The sequence below is a fragment of the Dromiciops gliroides genome, chromosome 1 (assembly GCF_019393635.1).
Source record: "Dromiciops gliroides isolate mDroGli1 chromosome 1, mDroGli1.pri, whole genome shotgun sequence".
Lineage (NCBI taxonomy): Eukaryota > Metazoa > Chordata > Mammalia > Microbiotheria > Microbiotheriidae > Dromiciops > Dromiciops gliroides.
This window is the reverse complement of record NC_057861.1, coordinates 271765862-271793006: the sequence shown is the minus strand read 5'-3', so window position 1 is coordinate 271793006 and position 27145 is coordinate 271765862. Positions and strand designations below refer to the sequence as shown.

Genomic DNA, 27145 nt, shown 5'->3' with positions numbered 1-27145 from the left:
ACAGAAATAATTAATACTTTCATTACCTAACACATGAGCTTGTGTTGAGAGAAATGATTTACAAAACAATGTATGATGTAACTGTTCTATATGTTATAATTACTTTTCTTTGTGCATGTTAAGAGGGTACCAGTAGAGAAACTATGGCTGTCCATTCACCTATCATCCCTCACCATATGATCATGTGACTTGTTTCTAGATTATCTTTTTTATTGTTATTATACATATCCTTGATGACATTTATGACTCCTATTTTTACAGTTTCTTATAAGTGAGATGTTAAGCCTTACTCACACTGTGGACCCACCATTGGTCTTTCCACAGCCGTCTTTCTGATGTTCACTTTTAATTCTTCAGAGACTGTTGTAATGCTTTGGAGACTCTTTGAATGACTCTGGTATAAAAGTCCCAAAGTACAGAGCCGTCCCAAATATTGACTAGGAAGACAGGCCAAGGGCTGGTGAACTGTGAACTTCCAAGCCTCTGCAAGGGGCCATCACTGACCACCACCACTCCCATCTTCTTGCCAGAAGAATCTCATCTCTTCTCTGGCCTCAGGGAGCTGGCATTGAGAAATATAGAGAAATTAGATCCAAATAATTTTTAATGGAGTACACTAGTAACTGAGGGGATCGAGATAAGTTTCCTGTAAGAGATGGCACTTGAACTATATACTTAAAAGGAAGGGTATTCTATGAGGTAAAGGGGAGGAGGGGTGCATTCTGGGCATATAGTCTTACTGACATATAGCAATACCAAGTTACTCATGGCACAGGACAAGCAGGCATGAATGGATTGCTATCTGCATTATTGGAGGGAGCTTCAAATTTGATGAGATTAGAGATCCATTTGAGTACTTCAATATTTGGCCACCAGGAATTATCCATTTTATCTTTTGTGATTACTTTTATTCCTTATTAGTTAAGAAATGTCCCCCTAGCCATATCTGTGACAGAATTTTTAATGGTGGGTGCCTCATGATCTCATTTCCAATCTACTGTTATGGTAACAATGAAGGGAATGAGCTGCTAATCCAAAGATAGTTTTATTGTCTAATTTCTGGATAATGAAATCCATGTATTTCTATGTTATATCACAGTCTGGAGTCCCAACAAGATTCAGTGATATCTGTGAAGTTAAATTAGTTTCCTTAAATTAAGGTTTTTAGTTTTCTCTTTTTTTGTTATTTATACTCTACGCATCTGTGTCCCATTTGAGGTGCTTTGTTTTATTGCTGACTTCCTTCCTGGATATTTTCTTCCTTAATTTACTGGTTCTTTCTATACCTCTTCTTTCTGTACCATGCCTGTTTGTCTCTGTGTTCTCTGGCTTGACAGATAACTGCAAGTAATTTTCTTCCTTCCTCTCCAATTTCAGTTTAAGCCCTTCTAATCAGATTTTCACAGCTCCATGCAAATATATTTTTACCAGCCTTTGTTGTATCCACTCCATCCCTGGACAAGGGCCCATCATTCCTTTACTTTAAACTTTGGTTCAGAAATCCAAATCCTATTCTGCAATACTATCTTTTTAGCCAGCTATTCCGTCCCAAATTTGCCCTTCTCTCCCAAAGCCCTTACAATCTGTTGGCAAGAGTAAGGTAAACACCACCTCTGCCTCTAAGATTTTCAGGACTTTCCCCCACCCCCCAGTTTTTCACAATACTTAACAATATTTCTATGATCCTTCTGATAGTTTAATTTGTTCCCACATGAATTATGAGGATTTTGTATCACTTGCAAGTCTTCCCATACCTTGGGAGGGTCATTATCACATCCCAGAAACATGCCCTGGAAATACAGGAGACCTTTCTAGTTTACATATCAGATCAACAAGCAGCTATTTCTGTACCTCAGCAGAAAGTCACCAACCATCACTATATGTCTTCTGACAATTACCAGATGAATTATCTTTTTAATGCATATAGGTAGATATACAGCATCATCCCTTAGCACACAAGAAGCTGCTACCTCCAAAGAGGGTACAGCCTCCCTATATCTGGAGTTAGGAGGATGTAAGTTCAAATCCTGTCTCAGACACTTGACACTTACTTGCTGCATGACCCTGGGCAAATCACTTACTGGGGCCATCTCCAGGTGTCCTGATATGTATCTTGCCACTGGACTCAGATGGTTCTGGAGAAGAAAGTGAGGCTGGTGATTTGCACAGCCCTCCTTCACGTAAATCCAATTCACTGCAAGTCCTGACATTGCTACCCTATGTCATGTGTCCTTTTAGAGAACAAAGGACAAACAACATCAACAACATTTTACCCCACCCCACCTACCCCTTATCCTCCAGCCATCTGATGATGTAGCAATTCCTTCTGCCTCTTCATATATTTTTTCTCCTTTGTTTTTATCCAATTTTTATTTGCATGAGCTGCATATATATTTTTGCAGGTATGTAGATCACTCCTCACAGCTGTGAGCCCCCATGGAAATGACTAATACTGACTGGGAGTGGACAAGGTTAAGGTCTGAAGGAGAATATTTGTCTCACTTAACTGGATCTTGGTTGACTCATTCATTATCCACCACATGAGACCTATCCAAATGTGCAGAAAATTTCAAGGAATGTATACATATAAACTAAAATTTCATTTATTAAGAGTTAGCCATCAAAATATTAATAGCTAATAGTAAGCCTGTCATTAATAATTAATTTGGCAAGCTATTCAACAATAAATTTTAATAATTAAAAAATAAAATGTATTTAATTAAATGCAATAGAGTATTATAATGTTGTGATACCTAACAATGTAAAGCTAGTATAATTTAAAATACTTTGAGTTTATTTAAAAGTCATATGAAGTTAGCCAAATGTCTCACTATTCTTTTCATTCAATAATAGTGGTATTTTAGTTTTCCTCATTTAATAAAACACTCTTGAGTTTTTCTGTGCATGGGAAGTTCCAATATGTCACATGATAGCTAGAGCACCCAGATAGTATTGAGGTTATACATTTTTATTATACTTGTAATTATACTTGTAATATTATACTAAAATTAACTGACATTTGTGAAATGCTTTAAAATTAGCAAAGCATTTTTAGAGACATTATTTCATTTGCACCTCCTAATAACTCTGTTAGGTAAGAACTTCAGGGATTTTTATTATCATTTTACAGAAGAGGAAATTGAGATTCAGTGACTTGTATAAGGTTACACAGCTAGTAAGTTGTAAGCAGGATTTGAAAACAGATCTGTCTTAACTTCACATTTAACTTACTAATTAACTATCCCACATTGTAGCTTAGACTGGATATTGTAGCTTAGCTGAGATAGTCTTTATTACTGCTACAGAAAGTTCTTAGTCTTTTTTTTTTAAGTTACTACCACTGGAAACTATTGAAGGTTAGAATGGTTTCTCACTATTTAAAATACATATACAGGGTATTCGCAAAGTCTTAGTGCTTAAAACTGCACTAAACCACTTTTGGGACACAATATATATATTATATTATATATATACGTAAATATAATGTGTGTATATGTATATTGAAATGGAATTTGTATATATGTAACCTAACAATGGCACCTTTACTTGTAAGTAATAAATATACTGTAACTGGAAACTAACATGAAATGGTATACCAAGAAAAAGATTTGAAAAACTTTTTGAGTTTGTTCATTAAGTGGGGTATATTTACGTACACACACATGCATCCGCACACACACACACACACACACACACATATGCATGCACATGCATGCCCTCACTTGCTCCAAAGTTTCAGGGGATAACATAAATTTTGTTAAAAAACAAACTGCATGGGGGCAGCTAGGTGGCGCAGTGGATAAAGCACTGACCCTGGATTCAAGAGAACCTGAGTTCAAATCTAACCTCAGACACTTGACGTGTACTAGCTTCGTGACCCTGGGCAAGGCACTTAACCCTCATTGTCCCACCCAAAAAACCCCCCAAAAACTGGCATAAAATGATCCACCCAGTTCATATAGCAGCAAATACCATATCAGAATGCACAGAACTAAATTCCCATTTATGTTGTCAATGAAAATTCCAAAATATCTGCTAACCTTTACACTGGCTGTTCATTCGACTCTACAGACAGTTATCAAGTGTAATGCTGCAGATGCTAAACAATCCCTGCCTTCAAGGAGGTTATGCTGTACTGGGGGAAGCAAAGCTTACACAGATTAGTAAATATAAATACAAAGCAAACAGGAGGGGGAGCAGGAAAGAACACTAAAAACCAGGGAAATCAGGACCCCCCCACACACACCTTTTTTTAAAGGAGGGAGCACTTTATAAGTAAGAGCTTTGAGGTCTGGCAGGAATTCCCTGAGGTGAGGAAATAGCATGCCAGGCTTCAGGGGCAACTTGTACGGGAGATGGAATATTTTGCACAGGTAGAGAATTTCAAGTAGGCCAGTTTGGATGGAAAATAGAGTTCACTATGGAGAACAAAATGAAATCAATCTGGAAAGATGGGTTGGGGTCAGATTGTAAAGGGCTTTAAATGCCAAAAAGAGGAATTTTTATTTTATTCTAGGGAGTAATAGAAAACCAGTGAAACTTCTTGAGCAAAGAAGTGACATAGTAAGAACTGTGATACAGAAATCCTGCATATATTCTGTTCTCCCATACAGATAAATTCTTTTCTATTTTTAAAAACTTTAATCCATTTAATTACAAGTTTCTCATCCTCTTCATTGACCTGACTCTAGAGAAAGTTCCTACTTGCTCTTTCGTGCTCTGTGAAAATGTCTAATATGTCATCCCAATGATAAAATCTTTTATACTTCCCTGTACCTCCAACTGTTACAGGAAAGGGACATCAAGTATAGGGAATCCGTCTGCTGAGATAGTCTTTCCACAGAGACTGCCAACACTGGGACACCTTCCATTTGGTCTTGTGGCCAAACCAGCCCAGCTAATTTTGATGATGGATGTGACATGACACAGGTGTAGCATATGGAGCTTGAAGGAGAAAGCTACAAAGACAAGGTCAGCAAGAACTAGAGGGAATTGTAGTTAGGGAAGTTTTGCCTCCTGTGTGGTAAGACAGACTGATAATTGATGTAGACACCTGGCTATGTCCATGCCTGGGGACAGAATTGAACAGAGTGCTCTTTTCTTTTAGTATGTTGTATCAAGGTGGAACAATGGATAGAGTCCTGGGTCTGGAATCAGGAAGAACTGAATTCAAATCTAAACTAGTTTTATGACCTTGAGTAAGTTACTTAACCTCTGTTTGTCTCAGTTTCCTCACCTGTAAAATGGAGACAATGATAGCACCTAGCTCTCAAGGTTGTCATGATGATCAATTGAGATAATATTTGTAAAATGATTAACACAGGGCTTGGTATATAATAAATGCAACAGAAATGCTGTTATTGGAGGGCAGAGCCAAGATGGCAGAGGATAGGCTGTGACTCTCCCAGCTCCTGATACACCGTCCATATACCTCCAAAAATAATGTCATAAAACAACTCTTGGAACAGCATAACCCACATAAGAACAGAGTGAGACTCTTTTCCAGCCAAAGATGGCTTAATTAAGTGACTGGGATCACCTGCTGTTTGGGCTGAGAGAGGAGCTCAGTGCATGGAGCAAGACCAGCCTCAAGCAGGCAGCACCTACAGAGCCCCGGAATCTTCAGCTGCTTCTTCTGAAGCTTGACTAATGGACAGGTGAGGGGATCCAGCGGTTGGAGGGAATAGCTGCAATCTCTGCTGGAACTGGGGTGGGACACCCATATTCTGAACCAGCAAGCAAACTCAAAAGACAGCCACCCAATGGGGGAGTCACACAGGTATATCCAAGCTTCTGACCATAGAGAATCAGATTTCAATCAGACTTCTGTTTCCTGGTCAAAGAGAAAGCGGGCTGTGCTTACTCACAGGCTAGGCAGGCTGAGAACAAGCCCAATTAAACCCTGAGCTAAGCTGTAGCTTGGAACAGTGTGTCCTGAAAGCAGTGCTACACTTTAAGAAAGAGTTAAAAGCCAAGAAATAGGTGGTCATGATGAGTAAGAAGAGAAAACAGCAGACCATCGAAAAATTCTTTGGGGGAAAGGTGGACCAGAATACAATCTCAGAAGATAACAAAGTTAAAGCTCCTGCATTCAAAGCTTCCAAAAATATATGAATTGGTCTCAGGCCATGTAACAGCTCAAAAAGGACTTTGAAGAGAAAGTAAGAGAGATGTGATAAAATAATGGGATTTGGCAGATGCCCAGGTGTACCACCTGAGAATTGATTTGGAATTGATTGAATTGGATGAGAATCTACTTAAGGGTGATTGGATGGAGACCACACCTGGCTGGCCCTGAGTGACGTGTTGTTCTCAGAGGCTGTGGACTACTGACATGAGCAGGAAACCACTCTCAACCAATTAGCTTGAAGGATCTCCCCTTTTGGGAAGGGAGACAGGAACTAGGAAGCAGAGGTTAGCTTGATGGATATTCCCCTTTTCCTTGAGGAACTGGTGTGTGGCAGGAGAGATGGAGAAAAAGGGAGGGCCTCTTTTCATCCAGGACTTTGGCATGGTGAAGGACTTCACATTGGCTGCTAGGAAAGGAAGTTTTTTTTTTTTCTCTCTGACTATACTGAATAGATCTAAACTAAGATTTTCCATGTTATAAGGAATCTATTCTCAATCTCTCTCTCTCTTCACTAATTTCTAATACACTTTAATAAATACCTAAAAGCCTAAACTCTTCCTGAATTTACCAGTGATTTTAGCCATCTTCCCCCCTAAAAAACTGGGGGGGGGGCAGATTAGAACCCACATTTAGACTTTAAACATCACAGTTATAGTGGAAAAATTTAGAAAGGTAGAGAAAAAAATGGAAAGGGAATGAGAGTGATGCAGGAAAGTCATGAGAAAAAAGTCAACAGCTTGAAAAGCCAAATGCAAAAGGAGATGCAAAAGCTCTCTGAAGAAAATAACTGCCCCACAAAAAATTAATTAATTAATTAATTTAATTAAAATTTTTTTTTAATTGCCTAAGAATTAGGATTGAACAAATAGAAGCTAGTGATTTTTTTTTGCAGGGCAATGAGGGTTAAGTGACTCACCCAAAGTCACACCGCTAGTTAAGTGTCAAGTGTGTGAGGTTGGATTTGAACTCAAGTCCTCTTGAATCCAAGGCCAGTGCTTTATCCACTGCACCACCTAGCTGCCTCTGGGAAGCTAGTGATTTTATGAGAAACCAAGACACAATAAAACAAATCCAAATGAATAAAAGAGAGGGTAATATAAAATATCTTCTTGGAAAAAAAGCTGTCCTGGAAAATAGATCCAGGAGAGATAATTTGAAAATCATTGCACTACTTGAAAACCATGATCAAGGAAAGAGCTTAGACATCATCTTTCAAGAAACTGTCAGGGAAAATTGCCCTGATATTCTTGAAGCAGAAGGTAAAATAGAAATTGAAAGAATCCACTGATCACCTCCTGAAAGAGATTCCTAAAGGAAAATTTTCAGGAATGTTATAGCCAAATTCCAGAGATCCCAGGTCAAGGAGAAAATATTGTAAGCAGCTAGAAAAAAGGAATTCAAATACTGTAGAGCCACACTCAGGATAACACAAAATCTAGCAGCTTCTACATTAAAGGACTGGAGGGCATGGAATATGACATTCCAGAGGGCAAAGGAACTGGGACTACAACCTAAAATCACCTACCCAGAAAAACTGTATGTATTCTTTCAGGAGAAAAAAAAAATGGGACTTCAATGAAAAAGGCAACTTTCAGGCATCTGTGATGAAAAGACCTGAACTGAATAGAAAATTTGACTTTCAAATACAAGACCCTAGAAAACTATAAAAAGGTAAACAGGAAAAAATCATGAGAGACATTTAAATGTTAAACTGTTTACATTCTTACATGAGAAGATAATACTTTGAATTCATAAGAACTTTCTCAGTATTAGGGCAGCTGAAAGAAATATACTTAGAGGGCATAGGTGTGAATTGAATATGAAGGGATGATTTCTGTAAAGCATTTATCCTTGTTTTTTGTGGGCAGGCAGGGTGGGGTGGCTTATGTCTGGGGTGGATTTGGGCTTGGGGCCTCCTGGGTCCAGGACTGGTGCTTTGTCCACTGTGTCACCTAGCTGATCCATGATGGCATCTTTAAAATAAAGTTAACTGGTAGGAGGAAGGCACTGGAAGAAAGGGAAAGGGAGAGGTGGAAGGGTCTAAAGTAGCTCACATAAAAGAAACAAGAAAAAGCTTATGGAATAGAAAGGAAGATGGGGAAGGAGTGGGGGAGTGAGTGAGCCTTACTTTCATCAGAATTGTCTAAAAGAAGGAATAACAAACACTAAAGTGGGTATAGTTATATATTTTGTCCTGAGGGAAAGTGGGAGGGGAAGGGGAAAAGGGGGGGGGGGGAGAGGTGAAAGAAGGGAGTGAAGATTGGGGGAGGGGGCAGTAAAAAGCAAAACACTTTTGAGGTCTAACATGACAATTTGAGAGGTTTTTTGGAGGGTAAGGAGGAATACTACAAGCTTTCTTTCAGTCCCTCTTCAAAAGCTTTCTGGATGGAAGCAGGGCCGGGAATAGCCTCCCCATAATCCACCTTTTGGTGTCCTGTGCCTTGGGGTCTGTTTCCCCAGAGGGGCCAAAGTCCACTTCCCTCCCAATTGAGGATACCTTTTGTGTGCTGCTTGCCCCAAGCACTATTTATGGTGTTTGTCCTGGGTACAAAAAGTCTAGTTATTGTATTTCTTGTAGCACCCATTGCATAAGGTTGTTATGAAACTCAAATGGAACAATGCATATAAAGCACTTCAACAACTTAAATGTACTATTTAAATGTAAATTATTATCATCATTATTTTTATTACAGAACAGCATTACCAGAGTGTAGTTTGGAAAAGAGAGTTATTTTGTTGTTGTTGTCATTGTTACAGATGTGGATCAGGTGGATATTTATATGATGCCCTTGGAAGGCTCCTGCCAGGTTTAGTAGAAACTGATATCCATCTGACAAACATTAAGAAATGGTGTTGGGTTTGGGAAAAGTGACTGCCCCAGACCATGAAAGACCTAAGCCATGCCACACTACCAACCTTTCCTGCATTCTTTCCACCCAGATTCAGGGCATCATATCGTAATGACAGAAAGGACTAAATGTCCTGCTGCGTTAGACAGTGTATCCCAAGTACCATTTGCATCCCATCTGTTTTATTAAAGTGCAGTATACTGCCCCTTTTAGGTATTGCTCTTTCATACAGAGCAGTTTGTAAGTGAACAATATGTGTACCTGTGTATCTAGCTTAGCATATTTTGGGGTCCTTTGGCTTCATATATATGAATGTACATTCCTATATTGTTAGCCCTGGTCTCTGGAAATCATCTGAATGATTTAGTGCTGCATACAGTTAAAAGTCTACAAAAATAAGTGAGCTATGAAAAAATGCTCTCAATCACTGATAATGAGAAAAATGTAAATAGCAATGAGGTACCACTTCACAACCATCAGATTGACTAAGTTGACAAAAAAGGAAAATGACATGCTGGAGCGGTTATGGGAAGAATAGGTGCTTTAATGCACTGCTGTTGAAGCCTTGAACTGGTCCAACCATTTTGCAAAGCAATTTGGAATTATGCCCCGAAAGCTATTAAATTACCCATACCCTTTGACCCTGACATAGCACTACTCAGTTTATATGCCAAAGGAATGAAAGAAAGAGAAAAAGGGCCCATATGTACAAGAATATTTATAGCAACTCTTTTTGTGGTGGTAAAGAATTGGAAACTGAGGGGATGCTCATCAATAGGGAAATGGCTAAATATTTTATAATATATGAAAGTGATGGAGTAATATTTTATTATAAGAAATTATGAAGGGGATTGTGTCAGAAAAAATTGGGAAGATTTGCCTGAAGTGATTCAAAGTAAAGTGAATAGAACCAAGAGAAAAATTTATACAATAACAACAATGCTGTGAAGATAATCAGCTTTGAAAGACTTAGGAACTCTGATCAACACAATGATCAGTCACATTTCCAAACAGCTCATGATAAAACATGCCATTCACCTCCAGATAGAGAACTGATTGACTCAGAATGCAGGTTGAAGCATGTTTCCTTCTATTTCTTTTTCTTTTTTTTGGAGATGGCTAATGTGGGAATTAATTTTGCATGACTATACATATTTATAATGAGTGTTATTTTTCTTGCATTCTCAATTAATAGAAGAGGGGTAAAGAAGAGAGAATTCAAAACTGAAAATGAATGACTGAATGACTAAATTATTGTATTATAAATACACAAATTAAAAATAGACATATGAAGAGAGAGACATCTGCATCCAGAGACAGAATTGATAAATAGCTGTATAGAATAATTTTACATATGTATATCAATCTCTCTTATCTATCTATCTATCTATCTATCTATCTATCTATCTATCTATCTATCTATCTATCTATCTATCTATCTATCTATCTATCTATCTATCTATCTACCTATCTATCCATCCATCTATCCCTATATGTGTCTAATGGTAGCCATCTCAAGGCTGGGGATAGGGAGGGAGGAAGAAAAGAAATTGATATGATAAGTTTGTTGTATATTTTGAGGGAATAACAAGTTATACATGGTAGACTTACAGTTTAATATGAAATCATATTTCTTATAGTGCTGTGGTATGGAAATGCTTGTTTCATTCTCTGAATTGAAAATAAAATAAATTTAAGGAAATAAATGAGGCATTTTCATCAGGTTAAAATTCTTAAAAAAAAAACAAATGGGATAGAACTGACAAAGTTAATAAGATCACAGATTGACTCATATTGAGTTTGCTGTTTGAAGTACTATTATCTAAAAATGAGGAAACTGGGAAAAAATCCAGAATTTACTGCTACCCAAATTTTTATGTATGAAGAACATCAATAAAGATGCTAATAAAATTTTATCATAATCACATAAAACACAAAAGTAAAAAAAAAAATCTCTAAAATGCAACCATGAAGCCAAATGACATATGGTGAGAGAAATTTTGGGTGGTTAGAGCACATTTGGGAGAAATGAATTCTTTGTTGACTTCTATTTGTGGGAGTTCAACCTGAATTGCTTGAATATCACTTTAATTCTCATATTCTCATTTATAGCAAATATAGAGCTGTGGGCTGTGCTTGAACAATTTAGTCAAACAAGTATTTGGAGTCTATCCCTTTCCCCACCCCCAATAAATTGAGTAGGTGCTCAACCAAATTAATTACTGGACAGTCCTTTCTGAAGAGAAAAAGGGTCAATATGTAGATATACCCATATTTGGCAAACAGAAATTAGGAGTTAGGGAATGGTGCTAATCTTAAGCAAAATTGTTAGATAGGTAAAGTTTTGCTCTCCTGCCTCCAACTTCCAATTTCTATTGAATTCTTTCCCTTAATGGTACTGGTTCCTTCACTATTCAAAGACTCAGTGTTCTACCACATCTCAAACTGGCTCCTACTAAAGTAACTAACTCATTAACATTTAAGTGCAAATGTCTGATAATATCTTAAAATGTTACCTCTCCTACAGGGATTTGTATTTTAGCCAGAATCAAAGACAAACTAAAGAAAATTAACATGCTGCTGTGGCATTTGAGTCCTCTCAGAACAGATGGGAGAGATAATTTGGGGGTTTGGAGTCCATCTTGTACCCCTGATATCATACTACCGTTCCCAACAGTTGGAGAAATTAATTAGTCAGCATAAACATTTCCCTCTTCCTCTGAGCACAGATTCCTCTCAGCATAAACAGAAGAGAGGATAGGCTGGAATTACTGGGACATGGCAGTTAACTAACTCCTCAAAGTAGGGTGGCAAATTGTCATGCTGGCTTATTTGTAATCATAACCACAATAAAGAAAAAAACACCCCAAATTCCCAAGTAAAGAAGTGCTGGCTTCTTATTTGGGTAGTATAACTTTGTTAAGGCATGTGGAGAGAGAATGGGGTGGAAGGAAGGGAATACCAGGACTTTTTTTTTTTTTTGCAGGGCAATGAGGGTTAAGTGACTCGCCCATGATCACACAGCTAGTAAGTGTCAAGTATCTGAGGCCAGATTTGAAATCAGGTCCTCCTGAATCCAGGGCCAGTTGGCGCTTTATCCACTGTGCCACCTAGCTGCCCCCAGAATACCAGAACTTAAAAAAAACTGAAACAGAAAGAAAGATCTCTAGCTTTTTAGTAAAGAGCTACTTTTCATTTGCTCAAAACTTGAGATTACCTGAGGCAGGATGAGGGAGAAAGTTGGTGAGGCCAAGGGGTACTGCTGAGTGTGGAGGGTAAAGGGTATGTGAGGACCAGAATAATACTGAGCAGTAGTCATCATTGGGTTGATGTCATCCTGGAAATACATCTCTATAGCAGTACCCTATTTATCTGTCCTGTTCTATTTTACATTTTAAAATTAATAATTTGGAAGGAAGCTTAGATGGCATAACTATCTGATTTGCAAATAAATTATATAGGAGGGATGGCTAACCCACTGTATAAAAATCAGACGTCAAAACCTTCTTGAGAGTCTATAATGATGACAATTAAAAAGGAATAGAGGGGCAGCTAGGTGGCGCAGTGGATAGAGCACTGGCCCTGGATTCAGGAGGACCTGAGTTCAAATCTGGCCTCAGACACTTAACACTTACTAGTTGTGTGACCCTAGGCAAGTCACTTAACCCCAATTGTCTCACCAAAAAAAAAAAAAAAAAGGAATAGGAATAAACACAGAGTCCTATATTTGGGCTATGGTTAGACAATGGTTTGCATGAAAAAATATCTAGGGGTTTTAGTGGACTGCCAGCTAGGTGGCACAGTGGATAAAACACTGGCCCTGGATTCAGGAGGACCTGAGTTCAAATCTGGCCTCAGACACTTGACACTTACTAGCTGTGTGACCCTGGGCAAGTCACTTAACCCTCATTGCCCTGCAAAAAAACAAAAAAGAAAAGAATAAAGGAAGGATATTTCCATTATACACTGCCCTATTCAGCCTACAATTGAAATACAGTATTCAGTTCTTTATGCCACATTTTATGAAGGATATTGTTAAGCTGTAGCATAGGCAACCAGGGCAACCAGGATGGTGAAGCACCTAGGTAGTATGCAATGACACAATGTTTCTCCTGGAAAAGAAAAGACTTAGGGAGACTATGGTAACTGTCTTTTAAGCATTTTTTTTTTTGGCTTCAGATGGCAGAATAAAGCATAAAAGGCAGAAATTATGGAGGCAGATTTCAACTCAATGTAAGGAAAAACTTCCTAATAATTAGAGTTGTCAAAAAATGGAATAGGATGCCCTAAGAAGAGTTCTTCATTTGAGTTTTTCAGCTAGACTAGAGGGGACTCTTATTAATGTAAGAGTTGGACTAAATAATCATGAAGGGCCCTTCTAACAATGAGATCCTGCAAATAGAGAAGAGCCGGAAGCCTTGCTGCTGGAAGTGCTGTCCTCCTTCTCAGGAGACAGTTTCAGAGAAGCCTGGGAAGATATCTATAAACTGATACAGAAGGAAATGAGCAGAAAGAGGAGAATGATTTATACTTTAATGCCAATATTGTACAAATAAATAGTTCTGAATGAACTTAGAAACTCTGATCAACACAATAATTAACCATTATTCTAATGGATTTATGATGAAGAATGCCACCCACCACATAACAGAGAGGGGATGAACTAAATATTCACATTTCTGGACATGGCCAATATGGGCATTTGTCTTGAATTTTATGATTTGTGATGAGGAATTGTTTTCTTTTTATTTTTTGAGGGGCCGGGTGGGGAAAAATAAAGGCTAGAATATCAGAAAATGTAATAAAAATACAATGGAATGGTAAAAGGTTACAGAGATTATCAAATATGATATATAAAAAATAAGTAGAAAAATTAAAGAAATCATAGAAAACATATGATTGGAGAGGGTTGCAGGTCTCTGATACATTAAGAATGAAGCAAAAGGCAAACAATTAATACATAAATTGATAATACCTCCCTCAGGTCTCCTCTCTGATGGGAGAGGTGGGGTATGAAACTCCTCCCAAAGTCTTTCTTTATAGAGATCTTCCTCTTTACCTGCTGCTTCCCTATCCCCTCCAGTTATCAAGCCTTTTTGTGTGTTGTCTCCTCCACTAGATTGTAATCTCTTTGAGGGCTGGGAGTGTCTTTCTTTTTAATTAATTGTATCCCAATGCTTAGCACTGTGCCTGGCACATAATAGGTACTGAATAAAAGTTAATTAAATTAGTTTGCTACCGTGTGCCCTTTATTCCCAGGAACTAAAAACAAAGGAGACAGGAGAAAGATTTCTGCTATTGCAAAGCATTCTCTGAATAGTTATTACTGTACTTGGGACCAGCTTTAGGAGGTCCTTCTGAGGAAACATGGTGGTGATTATGGCGATTAGGTGACTAATTTAATAACTAATTAATCATCTGATATTTACTGAGTGAGTAGCTGTGCTAGACCTTATGGGGAATACAAAGAAGTATAAGACAGGGTGTCTGCCTTGAAATAACTTAAAATCTAGTTATAATATACAAAGTATAAGAAAGTTCTCATAATTCCTAGTGGGGCCACTGAAACTAAGTAGAGGAGAGAAGTTTTAGTAATAGTAAATACTGGTTACGCTGAGGACAACAGTATCCCCTAGAGAAATGGCAGCTATAAAAGGTAATAAGAAAATACCATGTCCCTGAAGTCACTAAAACCTGGGTTCAAGTTAAGCTCTACCACTTGAAAATTGGCTGATTATGAACAAGTCCTGTAATCTCTCTGAACCTGTTTCCTCATATCTAGAACGTGGATAACACTCATATTGGCGCAAAGGAGCACTGGTCTATTCCTCAGCATACCATATATTCTCAACACATTGGTTTTGCAGAAGAAGGGAATACTACATCAACAAATCACGTCAGGATGAGGTAGGGCACTGAAGTAGCACCTTTCAATTGACATTTCCTTCCCCTTCCCCTTCTTCCCATCACTCTTGCTTCAGAGAGATCTCTGTTATATGATCACACATGGTATCCTTGAAAAGGACATTCAAGACTCTCACCAAAAAATGTATTCTGTCTCTCTTGTCCCAGAAAGCATGTTTGCTTATTTATGGATTTTGGGGGCTCCTTTCCAATAAATCTGGGTGAGCCACAGGTTGAAAACAACTTCTCTACTCTGGGAATTAAAGAATTGTAAAGAAGACACCTTACCAGCCATGTAGGTCAAACTATAGGAGAAAGGAATTCCTATTTTACATGCCTCTATTCAGAGACCTCTGATGAGAAGGAACCCATCACATTTCCAATCAGCACATTCCACTTTTGGACAGCTCTGATTGTTAGAAAGTTTTTTTCTTTATATCAAACCTTATTTGGCTTTTTTGTAACTTCCACCAATTATTCCTGGTTCTGCCCTCTGGGGTCAAACAGAACAAACAAGTTTTATCCTCATCATAGCTCTTGAAATACCTTAAGAAAGCTATTATGTATATTCCTCTTGAATCTTCTCCTCTTTAAACTAAGTATTCCAAGTTCCTTCAAACTATTGTCATATTATGTGAAGTCAAGGCCCTGGACAGTCCTTAGTTTATAAATATTCTTAAACTATGTTTAGCAGAACAGATTCTAGATGTTACCTGCCTAGAACAGAGGACATATAGATGATAACCTTCTTAGTCCTTGGAGCGATGGGGATGTCATCTATACCTTTACCTAAATAAATGATAAAATGTTAAAAAAAGAAAAAACCACAAGGACATAGACCTATCCCTGGAGCACTCTAGTGGAATAATTCCTGTCACTTTGCCATCTAATCATTAGTTTCCAATACATCTAATTATATTACTGACTAGTCAAACTCTTGTCATTGGGCCCCACAGATATGAGTCCCTCACATAGCTGACTATTTCCTATTAGCTCTACTGATGCAGTTTTCTTCCCAGCCATCTTCTTTCCTGTTGCTTTACGATAACATAGGTGCCCTCTCTCTCCTCTCTACCACCACTTTCTTATTCTGGAACATGATCAAGTCAATATTGCCTTTGCTATTCAAAAGGTTATGTCAATCAACTCTCCTGTGACTCCATTCATCATGCCTGTAACTTTCCGAATGAAACACTGGCCATCACTTTCCTAAGTGTCCTGTTTCTTTCTGTAAGAATCTAAGTTCCTGAAGGTAATGACTATCCTTATTTTTATCTTTGTATTTTCTAATTATAGTGATTGGCACATAACAGATGATTTGTAAATCTTTTGTCCAAGAATTATATTTTGATATATTTTATTAAATGCTTTGATAAAACCTAGGAACATTATATTTATAGCATTTTCATGATCTACCAGTTTAGAAACATAGTTAAAAAAAAAAGGAAATGAGATTAGGCTGTCATCACCTTTGCTTGATGAGGTAATGTGCTTCTTTGCAATCACCATTTCCCTTGCTATATGGTCATTAAACATCTGTTTAATACACTCTTTTAGAATTTTCCTGTGAATCGAAGTTGAGTACCCTGGCCAATAGTTTGCAGATTCTGTTAATTTCTTTTTTAAAAAATTGAGATATTTGCCTTTTTTCCAGTCTTTGATACCTTTCCGGTTTCATCCTAGAGAGTTCCCCATTTTTTCTGGGCTGACTTTAGTGCTTGGGGCCCTTTCTATATTTGTTCTGTAATCTTTGACACCTATGCATATCAGACGCTTCATGGTTTTCTCCTCTTCTATCACAAATTCCAGAGAAGTTGCTTTCCTCAAAGGTTCCCATCATTTCTATCACAGTAACCAGTTTTTTTTTCCTGTTTATGAGAATTAACTATAGAACTGAATTTCCTCTTTGCCTTCCTCCATATTTTGAAAGGTGAAAATAGCATTATGACAAATCAAGAAGTTATTTGTTACTCTTCTTTCAGCAAACAATGAATTCTTTATTCACTGGATAACTCACTATTTTACTATGTCTATATACCACACTTGTTTCCCAAACTCTTCTCTCTTTTCTCTTTCTGTTCAAATGGTTCATAAAATACTCTAATGACAAAATCATGTCTATTTCTTACTCTGCTGATCATAACCCAAATGCTCTTTGCCATGTTTTCCCACTCTGGTTCCCATGAATATATACATGAGTATATATATTCTTTTTTTTTTTTAATTTTTTTTTTTTAGTGAGGCAATTGGGGTTAAGTGACTTGCCCAGGGTCACACAGCTAGTAAGTGTTAAGTGTCTGAGGCTGGATTTGAACTCAGGTCCTCCTGACTCCAGGGCCAGTGCTCTATCCACTGTGCCACCTAGCTGCCCCCGAGTATATATATTCTTAAGATACAATGCTATTCTACTGGGGTAGCTAGGTGGTGCAGTGGATAGAGCACTGGCCCTGGATTCAGGAGGACCTCAGACACTTGACATTTACTAGCTGTGTGACCCTGGGCAAGTCACTTAACCCTCATTGCCCCCCCCCCCCAATCTACAATGCTATTCTACTTCTTCATCTATGTATCTTATTTCTTTTCAATAACTCCATTTCAGGCATGTGTCTCTTCCCACCAAGTGTCAATGATACCTATGATGATGAATTTTCCTCCTTGCATTAAAACCTCCAGTTTTCTTTTTTGTTATTTTAGCCTTGGACATTTTTATATAGACATCTGAGGTCATTAGCTTCAGTCCACAAGCTCAATTCAGAACTTAAATGTAATAATAACAACAAAAAGAATCTAGGCAAACACATTCTTTTTTTTTTTTTTTTTTTTTTAGTGAGGCAATTGGGGTTAAGTGACTTGCCCAGGGTCACACAGCTAGTAAGTGTTAAGTGTCTGAGGCCAGATTTGAACTCAGGTACTCCTGACTTCAGGGCTGGTACTCTATCCACTGTGCCACCTAGCTGCCCCGCAAACACATTCTTGATATCTTTTATTAGATATACTTCATCCCTGGCCATGTGTCTGTTTGCATTCTATTTTTATTTATTTATTTATTTATTTTGGTGAGGCAATTGGGGTTAAGTGATTTGCTCAAGGTAAGTGTCAAGTGTCTGAGGCTGGATTTGAACTCAGATCCTTCTGAATCCAGGGCCAGTGCTTTATCCACTGTGCCACCTAGCTGCCCCTTCATTCTATTTTAAGACATGTTTCAGAAATACAAGTTCCATTGTCAAAGACCATAAGAAAATCAATGAAGTGGAGTAATCCCCCTGGATTGACAACACAAGGCATAGTATGCAGAAAGCATACCATAGCCTTTTCAAGAAATAAATTAGGCCATTTCCACATGAACTCAAGCAATCTATCTCTTGGCATATACTTAGTATTTTGTATCTTAAAAGGTAGCATATATATATATATAGTGTTTTAAGGTTTGCAAAGTGCTATACATATTATCTCATTTAATCCTTACAACAGATAAGGAGGTTGAGGCTTGGACTGATCAAGTGACTTGTCCAGGATCACACAGGTAGTATCTGAAGTAAGATTTGTATTCACATCTTTCTGACTCCAAGTTTAACTCTCATGCTTCAAAACAACCTGCTTAAGGTATTTCTAAAGTTTTAAATATCCATATGAATGGTGCATCTATATTTGAGTTTATAAATACTCCTCTATAACCCATTTTACCATATTTATTGCCAGATTACTGTGCAGAGCCACTGGAAACACAGATTTCTGCCAATCAGGTTGAGTCTGCCATGTTTCTACATCCTTTGCATATGCCTTTGCATTATGATAAATCACACAGTAAGTGTGATTATAAAACCCCTCAAAGTGGAAGAAAATTGAATATTGTGAAATTTTAATGCTGCAACCACTTAGGGACAATTGCAGCTTTGTGTTGTTAGATGAACATCTTCCCTAGTGTTGGCAGGTTGTTGCAATGAATATATAATCAATCCATGCTGTATATCAATACCTGATTATAGCTCAGTGGGATCTGCCAGCACATAAATAGGCTGATCTTTTGATGAAGTCAGCACCGTGGCGATATCCAAGAAGGGTTGTAAAACACTTAGAACTTACTGCATATCTGCAGAGATGAGATCATACACACACACACACACACACACACACACACACATATATGAATGTGATAGTTTACAGGTATTGTCTCCGAACTTATCAATAACCCTTCTTACAAATGGTGCTCTTAAATACATTTGATGCTTCAAAGATATGATCAGCAATTGTTAGGTCTTAGGCCAATTAGATTTTACTGAATTAGTACTGTAGCACCTCCCTGCTTTCCATGATGGTTATGGTCTTTAGTGGAATCCTTTGGGTTTTCTAAAGCTTGGCTATGCTAATCATGTACCTGAATAATTGTAGTTTAGCAGTTTTAGGTAGAAATGATGACAATATTAAATGGAATAGGTCATGGCTAATGAGAAATGAGTCAAGTAGTGTCCATCAACAATTAAGGGTAATTAAAGCTATCTAATTGTTTCAATGTTGTTAATTTGATAAATCACCTAGAAGATTTTAGTTGAAGGTGATTCAATCAATTTTTGCATTGTTGTACTAGAGGAATTTGGAGAAGCCTAGAAACTAGTATCAGGATATTTTCTGTTAATTGGGAAAGTGAAGTTATCAAAACAGTAGTTGTTTCTACTACACATCTGAGAATCATTGCTTTGGGGCTGAGTACATTGAGAGGCAGGTCTATGGATAGCTTGCTAGGTATGGAATTAGGAAGACCAGAGCTCAAATCTGACCTCTGATACTACCTATGTGGCCTGAGGCAAGTCATTTAGTCTCAGTGAAGTTCATGCAACTCTCTAGGATTTATCTACTATGTAAGTCATAGATAGGTGTGTCTGAAGGAAATAGACAATATAATTGAGTCTTGTTTTTTAATTTCCAAAATTAACATAAAATTTCTCTATATTTTTACTCATTTGCCAATTACTTTCTCTTAATTATATTGGTATTTTAATTTAATTGACCCAGGCTTGGTATGCCTATTTTCACATTACTTCTTTAATATCTCCAACCAATATTTCCTCACTAAGGCATCCCTTGGCATTGGGTAAGGCACTGTTCATTATTTTAGTTCACATAGCTAGCAACTGGTAGAGTAGGATTCTCAAACCCAGATCTTCTCACTCAAGTGCACTCCTCTTTCTTCCATGTTTGTCTTAATAGCTGATCACTCTCAATGATATCCTAGGGTTTTCAAAGAGTCAATATCCTTTCCTAAATCCCAAATTTATTATCAGAGAGAGTCTTAGGGACTGAGAAGTATGGAGTCTGATCATTATGAAGTTGACTTTCCCTTGAATTAACTACCAGGGGGAAAAATCCTATGGTTTTTCTCAGTATGTTCTCAGTTTTTGTTACTTACATAAACACATTCCTAATTCCAGTTTACTCTTATACTATATTTAGTTACTGTTGCTCAGCAGTGAAGTGTGTTCCCACCTTAACTCAAGGATATAAATTAGTTTCATTTATAATACAGTCTCCAAATCTTTTCACTTTCTTTTTTTGCAGGCAATGGGGGTTAAGTGACTTGCCCAGGGTCACACATCTAGTAAGTGTCAAGTGTCTGAGGCCAGATTTGAACTCAGGTACTCCTGACTCCAGGGCTGGTGCTTTAACCACTGTGCCATCTAGCTGCCCCCTGTGCCATCTAGCTGCCCCTTCACTTTCAATTAGATTATAAACTCCCAAGCTGTTTTAGTAAGAACAACAGCTCATTTTCCCTCTTTGCTATATTTTCTTTGAGTACTACCGTTTGGAGAACAGGAGAGAGAAAGAGAAACAGACAGACACAGAGAGAGAGGAAGCAGAAGAGCTTGAAATGTATAAAATTCCAAACTCATCTTTTATAGCTCTGATTCACTATCGTAAAATCTATTGTATAGAAAAATATAGAATTCTGAATGCATCTATATTCTATCTTGTACATGCTGTTTTGCTATGATAAAAGGAAATGTACTCTCTTAGTTTTGATAACAGAATTTCATGTAATAATAAAATTTACCTTTTTCACTATTTCTGAGGTAGGTAGAGAGTACAAATGAAAGGCATCATTTTCTTTGGAAGTTAGAGTTCAAATTAAAATATTCTAACTTTAGTTTAGGAACAAAGCTATTAGAAACATTTGGCAGTAGTGGGGGGGGCAAGAGAAAACTGTTATTGTGACACATTATGCCTAAGATACTCAAAAGCACTCATTCGTAAATCTCAATGAAGTCACTTGGAGATGAATGGAAATATCTGAGAGGTATATTTGGTCTAATTTAAAAAAAACATGCCCAATTATAGCGAGTACTATGATGGTATGCCCCAGATACTACATCTTCAAGCTTCTTTTCAGTAGTGCTTTATCTGTTGTTGAACCCAAACTCAATCAGGTTTTCTGTCAAAACAGACCACAGAAATAGAGATACCCTGGATACTTGGCTTCCTCAGCAAATCTGAAGACTGGGGGATATTCTTCCCCAACTCTCGCCTATTTACCTATGATGACAGACTATGCCAATTTAATATTTAATACCAAAAGTTGTATTTCCTTCCACCTCAATACATCTTTCATATCATATTAAAATCCAATTTTCTTAGGCATAGAGTCAAGTTATGCATTAGGTCAAGAATCTTCAGTGACTACCCATTGCTATATAACTAATGTCCAAACTCCTTTGGATAGCATTCAAGGCTTTCTATGGTCTGGAATAACACTACCTTTTCAATCTTAGCTAATTTTGGTATCCTTTATACACCTTATGTTATACTTAAACTAGTATACTGTATTCACTGAATAAGCATCCCCCATGTCTTTGTGCTTTTGCTTATGCTCATAGTTCCTTAATTTTTTATGCATTTATTTACATAATAAACATTTTTTTTAGTGAGGCAATTGGGGTTAAGTTACTTGCCCAGGGTCACACAGCTAGTAAATGTTAAGTGTCTGAGGCCGGATTTGAACTCAGGTACTCCTGACTCCAGGGCCGGTGCTCTATCCACTGTGCCACCTAGCTGCCCCTCATAATAAACATTTTTATTTAAAATTTTGAGTTCCAAATTTTATCCCTCTTTCTTTTCCTTCCCTCCCCTCTCCCTGAGGTGGTAAGCAATCAGATATAGGTTATACATGTGCAGTTATATAAAACATTACCATATTAGTCATTTGTATAAGAAAACTTGAATAAAAGAAAAAAATGAAAGTGAAGAATAGCATGCTTCAGTCTGTGTTCAATCAATATCACTTCTTTCTCTGGAGGTGGATAGTATGCTTCATCATTAATCCGTTGGGACTGTCTTGGATCATTGTATTGCTGAGAAAAGTTGTCATTTACAGTTCTTCATCAAACAATATTGCTGTCACTGTGCACAATGCTCTCTCGGTTCTGCTTATTTTACTATACATCAGTTCATACAAGTCTTTTCAGGCCATTCTGAAATCTGCCTGCTTGTCATTTCTTATAGCATAATAATATTCCATCACCATCATATACCACAGCTTGTTTAGCCATCTCCCAATTGATGGGCATCCCTTTGATTTCCAATTCTTAGCCACTACAAAAAGAGCTGCTATAATATTTTTTACAAATAGGTCTTTTTCTCTTTTGGGGAATGTTTTTGGGATATAAATCTAGCAGTGGTATTGCTGGATCAAAGGGTATGTACAGTTCTATAGCCCTTTGGGTTGATAACCCCAATTTACTGAGAACTGACTGATCCCTACCTACTCCCCATTCCCAGGCCAATGAATCGCCTGGGGCTAACCAATCTTTGTCAATTCCAGACTCTAGATTGTCTTATGGATTTCCCCCAAAACAAACTATTCTCTCCCAAAGATTCCCACCTTACTCCCTGGACTTTAGTTTATTATGTAAAAGGACCCATTTACATTAAGTAGTTTCTATTTAGAGTGAAGTAGCTTCTTATAGTTCCCTTCGTTCTGTTACCCCATATAAACCCTGTCTTCAGTCCCCATCTTTGGGTATTCCTAGCATTCTTGCTTTTTGATACTCCCAGTTATAGCTCCTCTGCCCGGATTAAAGACCTTATTTCTCCTATATTGATTGTTTCATTAATTTTCAGGTTGACAGGGCAAAGTTCCAAATTGCTCTCCAGAATGATTGGGTCTTTTCACAAAACTTATATATTACTTATAATATCCTCTTTTTCCCTCTTTGCTTGTTGAATCCCCATTCATCTTTTAAAAACCAATTCAACTGATGCTGAGTGAAGTGAGCAGAACCAGAATGTTATACACAGTAACAGCAACATTTTGTGATGATCAACTATGATAGACGTTGCTCTTCTCAGAAATACAATGATTCAAGACAATTCCAAAAGACATGATAGAAAATACTATTCGCATCCAGAGAAAGAATGATAGCATCTGAATGCAAGTTGAAGCATACTATTTTCACTTGTTTTTTGTTTTTTTCTTTCTTATAGTTTTTCCCTTTTGTTCTGATTTTTCTTTCACAACATGACTAAAGTGGAAATATGTTTAGCATGACTGTACTGTAAAACCTATATCAGATTGCTTGCTGTCTTGGGGAGGGGTGAGGTAAGGGAGGCAGGCAGAAAGATTTGGAACTCAAAATCTTACAAAAATGAATGTTGAAAACTGTCTTTACATGTAATTGGTAAAAAAATGTACTATTATGTAAAAAAAAATTAAATTCAGTCTCTTCCATGAAACCTTCCATGGTCAATTATTTCCATCTCTCCTCCTCACAAAGTACTTTGTTTAACAACTCTCTGATTTAGCATGTATTGTATTTTATTATTATCTGTGTCATGTCATAAAGTCCTTCTCTAAGTCCACGTGGGGTGGAGAGGACTCTGGGTTCTTAAATCTATGCCACAAGCTCTAACAAGTCTTATTAAGTTAGAAAAATTTGGAATACAGGCCTGTGGAGGACTGTATATCTATTGTTCAAGGTCGGCTGAGCTGTATAGCAAGGTTAGGCATATGGCCAATGGATTTTTCAATTTTAATAACTCTCAAAGAACATCAAGTCATAGATGTCTTGTGATATGTCTGTGCCAAAAGAATATTTATGTTGAAAATAATCACAGATCTTTGAAGTGCTGAAGAATTGATCTTCCCCCAAATCCAACCCTCTGCTGAACCACCCTATGTCTGTCCCCTGCACTACCATTCTTCTAGTCATTCAGGGCCTAGCATATAGTAAATAAATGCTTCTTCACTGAACTTTAACTCCTCACTCAACCTATCAAATCAGTTGCCAAGCCTTGTCAATTTTACCTTTGAACTACTCTATTGCATATTTCCCATTCTCTCTTGAGCTGAGTTGGGAAGAAAACAGGGACAACTAACCTGGTGCAGGCCTTCCTCTCCTCTCACCTGGACTATTCCTACAATCTGCAACTGGTTTTTCTGCTTCAAGTCTCTCTCCTCCCCAATTCCTCCTCTGCACAGTTATCAAGGTAATATTCCCAAAGAAGGAATCTGACCATATCACTTCCTTGCTAAATAAACTCCATTGACCCATTCAAACTCCTTTGTTTAGCATTCAAAATGCTTTACAATGCTGCTGGACCCTACTTTCCAAGTTTATTATACATTAATTCTCTCCTTTTCCTTCCCCTCATCCCTTCCACTCCACGGACCCTTCGGTTCAGCAAAACTGGTTTTCTTGCTGTTCCTCACACAAGATACTTCAATGTTATAGCACATGTAGGATCATTCTTAGAAGGGACTCTCTTCTCACTTCTGCCTCTTGGAATCCCTGTTTTTCCCCAGTTTAGGTTCAAGAGCTTTTTTTTTTTTTTTCAGGGCAACGAGGGTTAAATGACTTGCCCAGGGTCACCCAACTAGTAAGTGTCAAGTGTCTGAGGCTGCATTTGAACTCAAGTCCTCCTGAATCCAGGACTGGTGCTTTATCCACTATGCCACCTAGTTGCCCTCAAGAGCTATTTCCTTAAAGATATTCCCACAGACCCAGACTGCTAGTGTCTCCCTCCCGAAATTACCTTGAATTTATTTTTCTTATTCTTAGAGACTTATATACAGTGTATTGTTCCTCCCAATTAAATGGAAACTTCTTGAGGTCAGGGACTGTTTCATTTATGTTTTTGTGTTCCTACCAACCAGCACAGTTATACACAGATAGATAAAACATTTATTAAGCATTTACTATATGCCAGGCATTGTGAGGAAAGCAGTCCCTGAAGCCAAAGAGCTTAAATTTTAATGGGGGAAGACAACCCATAAACGGAAAGGGGTGGGGGTAGTGGCAGTTAAGTTCAGCTGATTGGTGTAGAGATAGTCAGGAAATGGTGGGAAGTCCTGTTTCTACACAAGATAAGATAAAGGATCATTTATGGGGAAGAGGTAACCAGGAGCAGAGTACAAGATTGGGGGTTGGAGGAAGATGAGGATGATAGCTAAAGCAGAGGCAGCATGGTGAGGAAATGACTAGTAAGTGGTCTTTGTATCCCTTAGTGCCCAACACTGTGCCTGAAACAGTGGGTGCTTTATAGTTGTTGATCTGTTGCCTTATTGGATTGTAAAAAGCTTCATGAAGGTAAGGACTGTCCTATCTAAATTCTGAATCTCCTTCACCTTCCAGATGAGGTTTTGCACACAGTAGGTGCTTAATAAAGTATTGAATGGGTAATTTGTTTCTGCAAAGTAAAACTACTCAAAATCATAGAAACTAGGAATGAAAGTATGAAGGTTTGAACATACAACAGCACATAACTGCGGTTCTAATGAGAAAAGTGGATCTCAAAAACAAGAACTGAGGCAAGGTTTTCAACAGTAATCAGGTGTAGGAAAAGAACATTGGAATGTATTTACATTTAAACGCCAAGATCAAGTATTGTATTCTTATCTTCATTGTGCAGGAAAGTTATGCATCTTGGAAAGCTCTCAAAAGTTTAGTGCTATTTAGAAAATCTGGCTAGCACAAAACAATTGAGGGCTTCCTTCAGTTCGAAATTCTTAAAATGAACCGGTTCCCAGGGGGAAAATCACTCAAACTCGGGCTTATTTAAACATTGCAATACAGCAGACCACATTTTCTCATTTCAAAAAAAAAAAAGGCAAATACTGCAGAGTTTCCACCCCGCCCTTCCCCCCAGCCCCCCATCCATCCTTCTATCCCTCCATCTATCTATCCTTTCATCCATCCGTCCCTGCTGGCAAGAAGTTGAATTACGTTTTTTAATCATTTGCTTGAAGGAGGCAGAAATTGTGCTTACAGGACCAATCCTCATCCTGAAACAGATGGAAGGGCAGCACAAACATCACCTCTGAGGTCAGGCACGTGTCTACTCCTCCTCCCTCCTTCAGCTTCCCCCTTCTCTCCAAGCGCCCCGCCTCCCCCCGGATTCCTACAGACCCGGCCCTCCAAAGCTCGCGAGAGCCCAGCTTGCCACGTTCCAAAGGGCTGGCGAAAAACTGGAGAACCGAACCCGCTCTCCCGCGGTTGCGTGGCAGCAGCACAGCTAGAATTTGGGAGAGGCGGAGAAGAAAATTGGCACGCCCTTCGTGGAGAACTTCCTTTTTGATTGGTTGTGAGGTGCCGTCACTCCCCCAGGTGGGCGGGGCATTGGGGGGGCCGGGCCCGGGGCGGGGGCGGGACCGCTGGGTTCCTGCACGCCGCGGCGCGCGCACTCCCTTGGACTGAGCCCGAGTTTCTCCACGCGAGCGGGTGGGCGCGCGCGCTCTCAGGACGTGGAGAGGGAAGGAAACCCTGTGGTAGCGGGCGGGGCCAGGTAGCCAAGCAGCAACCGCCGCCACCGCAGCTCCTTCCCACTCTTTGCCAACTGCCTGCTCCCTGCTCGTTACCTGGCCCGCGCCCCGCAGCTCCTCAAGTTCTACCCCCAGCAGCCCAGGGCAGCGCGCGCCATGGCCCCGCGGAAGAACGCGAAGGGCGGCGGCGGTGGCCACAGCAGCAGCAGCAGCCCCGGCAGCAGCAGCGCGGGTGGTGGCGGCGGCGGCAGCAGCAGCAGCAGCAGCAGTAGCAGTAGCGCAGGGTCTCGCAGAGGTCAGTGCTTCCCCCGGGAGGGGGTGGGGAGAGAGCTGCGGGGGGCGGCCGGGATGGGGCTCGCCTCTGGTTGTCCCAGCCCCGCCCCTGTCGGCCCCTGATGGAGGAGGGGGAAGAAAAGGAGCAGGAGGAGGAGGCCGAGGAGTCCCCCCCGCCCCAACCAGGTGCAGGCTGCGGGCTCTGAAGGCCAAGGGCTCAGGGGTACCCTCTGGTCTCTTTCT

The 27145-nt window shown here is 38.8% G+C and overlaps 2 protein-coding genes across 4 annotated transcripts in view; one reads left to right on the top strand and one right to left on the bottom strand.

Moving 5' to 3' along the window:
- Nucleotides 1-443: 443 nt before the first annotated feature.
- Nucleotides 444-26787, bottom strand: LOC122748311. The gene is made up of 3 exons (XM_043993976.1): nucleotides 26759-26787; nucleotides 26137-26714; nucleotides 444-562 (listed from the first exon to the last, which is right to left on the bottom strand). Exons 1-3 carry the CDS (start codon nucleotides 26785-26787, stop codon nucleotides 555-557), a joined length of 615 nt encoding a protein of 204 aa, XP_043849911.1. The 3' UTR covers nucleotides 444-554.
- Nucleotides 26520-27145, top strand: part of LOC122734358 (aspartyl/asparaginyl beta-hydroxylase-like) — a 105639-nt gene continuing 105013 nt past the window's right edge. For all 3 annotated transcript variants that reach the window (XM_043975121.1, XM_043975120.1, XM_043975123.1), the window contains exon 1: nucleotides 26520-26924. In XM_043975121.1, coding sequence (XP_043831056.1) covers nucleotides 26786-26924 — 139 coding nt within the window. In that variant the 5' untranslated portion in view covers nucleotides 26520-26785. The remainder of the gene's footprint in view (nucleotides 26925-27145) is intronic.

What these genes read in the sequence shown, in the direction of transcription:
- LOC122748311 (XM_043993976.1), bottom strand. Translation starts at nt 26,787, where the DNA reads ATGGCGCGCGCTGCCCTGGGCTGCTGGGG. An exon ending in GCTGCCCTGGGCTGCTGGGG is followed by an intron (nt 26,715 to 26,758) that starts GTAGAACTTGAG and finishes GGTAACGAGCAG; the next exon opens with GGAGCAGGCAGTTGGCAAAG.